This window comes from Copadichromis virginalis, linkage group LG6 (assembly GCF_057382275.1).
Source record: "Copadichromis virginalis isolate Kocher_CV1m ecotype Utaka linkage group LG6, C_Virginalis_male_GT1.1, whole genome shotgun sequence".
NCBI lineage: Eukaryota > Metazoa > Chordata > Actinopteri > Cichliformes > Cichlidae > Copadichromis > Copadichromis virginalis.
In genome coordinates, this window is record NC_140623.1 from 4,398,665 (window position 1) to 4,406,935 (window position 8,271).

The 8,271-nt window shown below is 39.4% G+C and overlaps 2 protein-coding genes across 3 annotated transcripts; one reads left to right on the forward strand and one right to left on the reverse strand.

The window, feature by feature from the left end:
- The first annotated feature begins 694 nt into the window (after positions 1-694).
- Positions 695-3,587, forward strand: LOC146707005 (uncharacterized). 2 transcript variants are annotated; one of them, XM_085458325.1, is made up of 4 exons: positions 695-788; positions 2,196-2,315; positions 2,638-2,733; positions 3,205-3,587. In XM_085458325.1, the coding sequence occupies exons 1-4, from the start codon at positions 714-716 to the stop codon at positions 3,535-3,537; spliced, it is 624 nt and encodes a 207-aa protein (XP_085314451.1). In that variant the 5' UTR covers positions 695-713; the 3' UTR covers positions 3,538-3,587. The 2 variants fall into 2 exon arrangements, with proteins under 2 accessions (XP_085314451.1, XP_085314450.1); XM_085458324.1 differs by lacking the exon at positions 695-788 and adding an exon at positions 1,244-1,838 and having other exon boundaries at positions 2,148-2,315.
- Positions 3,588-5,037: 1,450 nt separating this feature from the next.
- Positions 5,038-8,027, reverse strand: LOC146707006 (syncytin-A-like). The gene is made up of 2 exons (XM_085458327.1): positions 5,816-8,027; positions 5,038-5,770 (listed from the first exon to the last, which is right to left on the reverse strand). Exon 1 carries the CDS (start codon positions 7,051-7,053, stop codon positions 6,091-6,093), a length of 963 nt encoding a protein of 320 aa, XP_085314453.1. The 5' UTR covers positions 7,054-8,027; the 3' UTR covers positions 5,038-5,770; positions 5,816-6,090.
- Positions 8,028-8,271: the final 244 nt, after the last annotated feature.

Genomic DNA, 8,271 nt, shown 5'->3' on the forward strand with positions numbered 1-8,271 from the left:
CCAGGTAGTGAATTGTTGTTCGCTGTTGTTCGCGCTCTTTTTCAAACCGATGATATCGTCAGTTTTACAGTTTTAACCGATTAAAACAGTTTTAATAAGAATTGCACATAAAGAAAGTGTCTTAGTGATATTTTAACGACCCATTGCCAACGCAAGAAAGTTGGCGTTTTTACAACAGCAGCCTCATTGTTCGGCCGGGTTTTTTTCTTCTTCTCATTAGCATCATTCAAAAGTGACTTAGCTAGCAGTGGCAACTTCTATCTTAAGCAGCAGCCTGTAAAAGAAGTAGTTTGTAAATAGAAGTTCTGTGTAATATTACAAGTATCTCACTGATGTATTATGTACTATTGCATAACAATGTGTCTTTGCAAAGATTTATCCCGCAGTTTGGCTTGGTTTTTTAAAATAACTGCAGTGTAAATTCATATGTATTCTGTGCTTTTGGTTTTTTTTTCTTTTTTTTTTTTCCAACTTAACAGAATTTATACATGGTGAGACAATGTTGATTATATGGTAAAAACTTAAAACTAAAAGAGGGTTACTGTTTACCATGACTAAATGGAATGATGGCCTGTGACTTTGTAACATCTGAAATTCTTACCTATGTTTTGGACTGTTGGATGATCGGCCATAGAATTCAAGACTGCACTCAAAGTAAACAGCAGTAATTGTAAGGTTTTTTTTACCATGCTAAGTGTTTATTTTGTCATGAAATGTACAGTGTACTTTTGAAATTTTTGAAAGCTGTAATGATGGCTGAGTATATAATTATCACTGACCATAATAAGGTTAATGGTATGATGTACAGTGTTTTTATATATGAGACGATTCATTTTTTAAAAATCATCTCCATTCCTTGTTTTATTCATAGGATGATGGCAGTATCCCAAAAGTTCCTGCTGAGAGTTCACCTCACCACAGATGTTGTTGTGAAGGTTTCTCTAACTAAGTGGCCTGAGTCGGTGGAAGAACTAATCACCATACTCCGTGAGAAGCTCAACCCAAGGCTGGACTTTGAGTTTACCTTACAATACGAAGACCCCGACTTTGATGGGCAACTTACCTGCCTACTGGATATTCAAGAGTTGCTGGAGAAGGGCACACTAAAAGTAGTGAGATCTGAAAGTGATGTCAGTTCTTGTGCAAGTTCTGATACAGATATCCTTCCTCATGTGCCTTTAGCTCAGCGTCTGAAGTGTTGGCCTGACACTTTCCCAGTACCTACCTTTTCTTACGAAGTTGAACATCTCCTTGAGGAGGGAAATAGAGCCTTTGAGATGTCTGGAAAACATCTGAAGTTGACTCGAGCCCAAAAGCACAACATCTTGGAGACCATGGCTTCAGTGATGCACACCTTCAAAGCCTATCCGAGTGATGGAGATGTCGGTTTGGCAGCAGAAGCTCTTGTTACCACTCATCCATGTCTTAAAGAGCCTGGAAGTAGGAATGGAAGTTATGGTTGGAAGACCAGTTTAAAATTCAAGATGGGAAATTATCGCACCAAGCTAGCCAGATCTGGATGTGTGGAGGTGTCTGTCAACGCTGGCAGGAGGAGTGTTAACAACCCTGAAGGAGAGCATCCCCACTCAAACATAAAAAGAGCCAGAAGAGCTGAGGTGAACTACCTCCCAAACTTTCCAAGAGGAGAAGATCAGGTCAGTTTGGAGGATATGAGAGTCCAGATAAAAAATGAGGTTGAGAAGACTGAGCCCAACAAAGTAATGATTGAAAAACTGATGCAGACTACCTTTGCACTTCGTCGCCATGAAATTGTTCAAGACAACCCAATGGTAAAGAACTTCTTAGAGAAATGGCCTGCTCTGCGATTTGACTCTCAGGTATCTGTGCTTTGATTTTTTTTTTCTTCTTCAGTTTAACATGAAACAATGCAAGTTCAGCAGATCTCTTCAGATTCAGATAATAAATAAATAACACATAAATAAATAATAGATAACAAACAAAAATATATTTCAGCTTTGTGATACACTTGTGCTTGTGGTTCGGGTCCAATTTAAAGAAAAAAAATTCATAGGACATCTATAAAGCAAGGTTAGACAGAAGTTGGGCAATTCCTCTTTAATGATAAGATGTAAATTTGGTCAGTAATTTGGCTTGATGTTGGATGTTTTTGTCCTGTTTTATTTTAGATTTGTGCGGAGTTCCACCGAGTCACAAACATTAACCTGCGGAACCAGTTCTACGCTGAACTTGACAGACACACACCACGACTTATGGCTCTATACAGACAGAAGGCTGCACGGACTGGCAAGATATCAGAGGCTCTGCGAACCATCCTGAATCATTATGATCTTCAGGTGAATATTGATAATGATAAAATTAACACAAATTAAAAGTTTCACTGATAAAAACTCAATTTTTCCTTGCTTTGAACATCTGTGTTTTATACAGATTACAGCTCTGATCTGGTATGTTACTTTAAAATACTGTGTAGGATTTTTGTCAAATGAGTAAGATACAGACTCTTTGTCATAAGAGACAGAAAGGTTGTGTCTTAGAAGAAATGTCTCCAAAATTATGTAGAGTCACATGTCATGCAGTTTCATATACATGTATTCTCCCCAAAAGAATGACACCTGAAAACTTTGTGTTCAATTAACTTTTCTTTTCCCTTTTTAGGAGGCGCCTGATATCAACGTGAAACGCACTGCAGTGCTTCGTGCCCTTCCTGTATACCTGCGGGAGGAGGACCCAGAATTCTTTAAGACATGTAATGTAAGTGTATTTTTGCATCACTTAAATTCTGCCAGTGAGATAAAACACCATGGATTTTTTTAAATACAATTTAATACCCTAGCAGCTACCAAATTGTACAAGCAAAATACCCTCTCTTTAGAAAACCCTCACACACACACACAGGGTCAGGAGCAGGGCACAGGCGTATCACAGCACTTCGGCTACGCTGCAGGTGGCCCCAAAAACAAGGCTGAAGTCAAGATTTAGTTTCTTTTTGAGATAAAGTCATAAAATAAAAAATGACTTTTTTTTTTTTTTAGAAAAATAACAAACATACTAATTATGTAATGCAAGAAGCTAACGCGTTAATGTACATTTTTCAAAAAAGTAGAGTACCCTAACCCGTTACAAAGTAACCCACTACACTGCTGAATTTTTTGCTAGATTACAGGTCTTGCTTGTCACATTCTCTCAAACCAACCTTACTTATTGATACTGTGTCTATTCCAGGCGGACACATTGGATGAGTCGACCCTCATTGACACTCCAGTTGCCCTTCTCACAGTGGTTACCGACGGCGCTTCCCAGACCAGTCCAGTCCATTTTACTTCCTCAAGCATGGCCATTGTGGTGGAAGGCGACTTGGTGATGCGTGATATTCCCAGATTTGCAGATGCATTTGCCTTATTGTTTGGCTTGATCTATGCTCTGCATTTAGACTACCCCAGGAAGCTCGTTCACACATTTACCTTTGTCCAAAAAATCTTCATGGGGCTTGTTGACGGCAAACCTCTGAAACCCTGCCTACATGCTCTTAAAAATGATTTGTTGCTGAAAGAGTAGTTCTGGAAGGAATATAAGGCAATGTTTGTTAGGACATGCACTCTGTTACTGAGCACTTCGTTTTAAGCACTTTATTTAAAGCACTTTAAGTTTACTACAGACTTTGGGTGGATTTAACTCCATCAGTTTACCTAACTTTGCTCTGATTATTTGGAAGATGATCATCTTTATTTGTACCCATTTTATAAAATTGTTTTTCATTTCTTTTTCAAACAAATGTGATTAGTATTTGACTTTTTATTTTGAATTTATGTATTTTGAGAAAGATGCAATTAGGACTGATGTTGTCCTTTGTGATTTTATAAAAAGATACATGTTCAGGTGACCCTGAATCTTCCCTTAGTTACACTGCAATAAATATAGCTTCCTATGTAATTCTTTTTGTGCACTATAGTGCAAATTAATTTTTTTGCTTGTCTCTCTCATACTATACATACCACTGCTAAGTCCTGATGTCCCCTTAAAATGATGTCACATGTGTGAGGGTGTGGCTTTTCCTTTCTTTCTTCCATAAAATGCATAATGCTCGAACCGGTGCTCAAACCGGTGCTCAAACCGGTGCTTAAAGAATGGAGAACACAAACTTTGTCCAAAAACCTCTCATGTTTAGCTGTTTTTTTGTAAAAAGATAACAATGTTAGCCTTTTCTGCAGCTATAGGGGATATATGGTATCACTCTTGGCTGGACGCAGTGCTTAAACAATGGAAAAAACACAAACTTTGTCCAAAAACCTCTCATTGTTTAGCTGTTTTCCACTTTTTCTTTGGTCATTTTAGCCTTTTTGGCCAGGGGTGAAGGGAGCATCTGCCATCAAACAAGATGACAGCCGCATGTAACTACGATGGTGTTTGCTAGTTTACCTTACATGCATTAATGTAATAATGTGGTTAGTCTACTCAACGTAAATTACACACGAATAACATTAAGCTACTCACGCAGAAAAGAACGGTTGCTGCTGTCATCATCACCCGTCATCATTTCTGCTACACTGGCAGGGCTAGGGGCCAGGACTCTACTCTTCGGGTTCTTGGGGGAAGTGCTAACTTGGTGCATTTCTCGGCTTTTAAAAAAACGCTATGTGTCACCAGGTTCGTCGTCAGATTCAAGGTGTTACCTCCTTTGCACAGTATCCCAGTATCACCTTAAAGCAGTTGTTGCAGGCTGCTGAGTTTGCATCTTTTGCTGTGAAGTACAGCCAGACTTTTGACTGCTTCACCTTGGGCATCTGTAGCTCTGCTCTAAAAGAACGTACGTACCCTTGCAAAGGTAAAATGATTGGCTAGAATCCAAAGTGTATGACATCTCAGGAAAAAAAAAAGCACCGAAATGTGCACTGCTTTTTGGTCTGGTTACTACCGTTTATGTCATTATGGCACCGGATACCAGTACCCATCCGTACTTGGTATTGGAACAATTTAAAAGATTTAAATCCCAAAAGAGTGTGTTGGGGGAAAACTCTGTAAAAGACCCAGGAGAAATAAAGACACAATGAGACAAAGTTACTTTCTTTATCAAACGTGTACACGGGTGAGCTGCTAAGAACAACTCACACCATGCACAGTGGCTTGGTAATTTTTATAGGCACAGAGCACAGAGACAGTGAGAACAGGATAACAAATAATAAACAGATAAAATAAAACAACTCCATATATGGTGCTAGTCTCGTCAGCAGAGAGCTAGGGAAGATAAAACAATCTAAAACAATATGTCCCAGAAACAAGATGTGTTTGCTGGGAAAGTCTAAAAAGATAATTCTAAACTAATCTAACCATAGGGAGAGGGCAGACAAAAGGCATCTTTGTACATTTAAAAGAAGGTAAAGAAACATAGAATCATTTTTCCTGTAACATTCCCTCCTGTTTTAACTTATTTTAAATGTATACAACAATTGTCTGTGAAGGTTATTTATTAAGTATCTTAAGCAATTTTTTAATTTTCAAAATGTCAGCATAGCAGAAATGGAAGTCATTTGGTCTAAAGAATAAAACAAAAGAAAATAATAAAAAGAAAAACATAGTAAATGAAAATCATAGTAAATGAAATAACAAGTGGAATAAACAAGAAAAAATAATAAAACTAAAACTACAAAAAATAAAGGATAAAAACCTTATATTTTAAAACGAAAACTTACAAAAAATAAAAGGATGAAAAGTAAAATGAAAACTTTATATTTAAAAATGATGAAAACCTAATATGTAAAATGAAAACTTCAAAAAATACAAGGATGAAAACCTTATATTTTAAAATGAAAACTTCAAAAAAATACAAGCATGAAACCTTATACTTAAAATGATGCAAACCTTAAATTGAAAACTTTATATGTAAAATAATGAAAACTTCATATTTAAAATGAAGACTTCAAAAAATAAAAGGATGAGAACTTCAAAAAATAAAAGGATGAAAACTTTATATTTAAAATGAAAAACTTTATGTTTAAAACTCAAGACTTCAAAAAAAATAAAAGCATGAAAACTTGCATAACCTACTAATGTTTTAATCAGTGCATGATCACTTGACAAGTCATTTTTAATCACCACGTCATTTATTAGCAGCTAGTACAAGTTCTCCTCTAACAGAATTGCAACGGGATGCTGGTCTTCTTCAGGCACGGCAACATAAGCAGTCATTGTAGTTGTTATCATCTTTGAAATCATTACTCTTAGGCATGGCAACACACACAACACTAATATGAGCAGTGCTATCATGATGAGACCTAGAAGGAAAAATGGCTTCGCTACAGCAGCCAGCCATGAACCGCTGAACAGCCAGTCCAGCCAGCTTTGTGCTGTAGCTGCTCCAGGTGTGTGGTCAGTGACATATTTTTGCAGAGCGGTCAAATTCTGCAAAGCTTCATAAATGTCTCCTCCAGTTTCGTATCCATCAGGGATAAAAGTGCAACATGTTTCCCCGATCAGCTTGCAAACTCCTCCTTGTGATGCTGTTAGCAGGTCTAGTGTCAGTCTGTTCTGCAGCACCATCGTTCTGATGGCCTGCTGTTCTCCTGCTAAGGCGGTTCCCAGGGTCTTAGTCAAGTTGATGTGTCGTAGCAGAGCATATCGGTTGATTTCCACATGATCCCGCACCTCGGCAACTCCAATGCCGGGGATCAAGCTCTGTAAGAATTTCACTCCTCCTCCCCAGATGCGAAACTCTCCCGGCACTCCAGTGTCCACTGTAATGCCGAAAGAATTGGGGGAGGCGATGTCCACTTCACGTCTCTGCCGGCTGCTTGGGTGATGTGCAACACTTTGCATGAAGAAAACGTGATCTGATAATTCCACCAGGGCGCACAGACCTCCCCAACCTTCAGGGAGTGACAGATAAGCCTTGTTGCCACATAGGAAGTACCAGTCAGCCAAAACTCTGGTTCCTCTGCTGCTGGGTGCCGTCCGTGCACATCCTGTCTGGTACTGAGTCTTTGTTTGTAGTGGCATTCGGTAGCTGTAGTCGGAGCGACAGTTTAGGCCCATCAGCGTCGTGTTACTGGCACAGGTTTCGTTGAGTGAACAGTCCATACACTTCCTCTCGTTCCTTGGTGGGCAGAAAGTGTATATGTATTTGCATAGCAGTCAGTTTTATTATTCAAGTAAGCTGTAGTGTTCATAAACTGCCACCAGAAATTAGTGGCATAGCCATGGGGAAACTTGGTGTACTTTCCTTTGTCATACAGTGTCTGCCTTTTCTTCATATAGCGTGACTTATTGTCCCTCACGGAAGCAAAGATGAGGAGCCCGGCCATGGTCAGGGCCGCTGCAGTTGTTAAGAGCCACCACCTCATGACGACGGGACACACCCTCCTGTCGCGAGTAGACCCCCCGGCCAGGAAAGCTGACCCCTCCACCGGGCGAGATCACAACAAGTGGGCAAGCCTGCCGTCAGCTGTGTTTAGATGGCTTCACTGACTCGCCTGCAGTGACTCTGATGGATCCAGGATGGTCGTTCCGCAATTTTGCAAGCTCCAGTTTTTCCTTTGGAGCACTTTGATCAGAACCCAGTCACCGGGCTGTGATCTGCAAGACACTTGATAGACATCATTACGTTCTTCGTTATTTACAATCATCTCTTTATTTTCCTACAACTTAGACATACATTTTGCTACTGAAATTGTATCTGCCTTTTTCACTGGGTAGATTTCTGGCCACTTTGAGAATACATCTATAACCACTAGGGTGTATTTTTACCCTTGGCATTCATTTAGCTCAATAAAGTCCATATGGATTGTGTGGTCTCAGGTTTCCCTGAGCATTATATTTTTGACACGTCATGCACGTTCTGACAAATTGTTTTGCTGAGGTTTCAAAATTTACAGTGTAGAATTTACAGTGTAGAAATGAGAGTTGACAATACTGGTCAGTCCCCCCGTTGACAAATGCGTACAGCCATGAGTCACTAATGCCGCCATTTTGTGGAGGAATTTTTGGCAACACTAGCTTGCCATAACACATCATTAAGTCGTTTGTCAGAACTGCACCGTGTTTTAGCCATTTTGCCTGCTTTTTGTTCACTTTGCAACACATCCAGTGGAATCTGATGTGTGTTTACTGCCATCAATGTCATGTTTGTCTTTTGTGCCGCCTGTTTTGCGGCTCTGTCAGCAAAATTGTTGCCTGTAGTAATAAAAGAGCTATCAGTTTTGTGTGCTGCACATTTACACAATGCGAGTTGTTGTGGTAAATTTATTAAAGTCAGCAGGCGTTGTAAGAGGCTGGCATGCTGGACTGGTTTACCGGTTG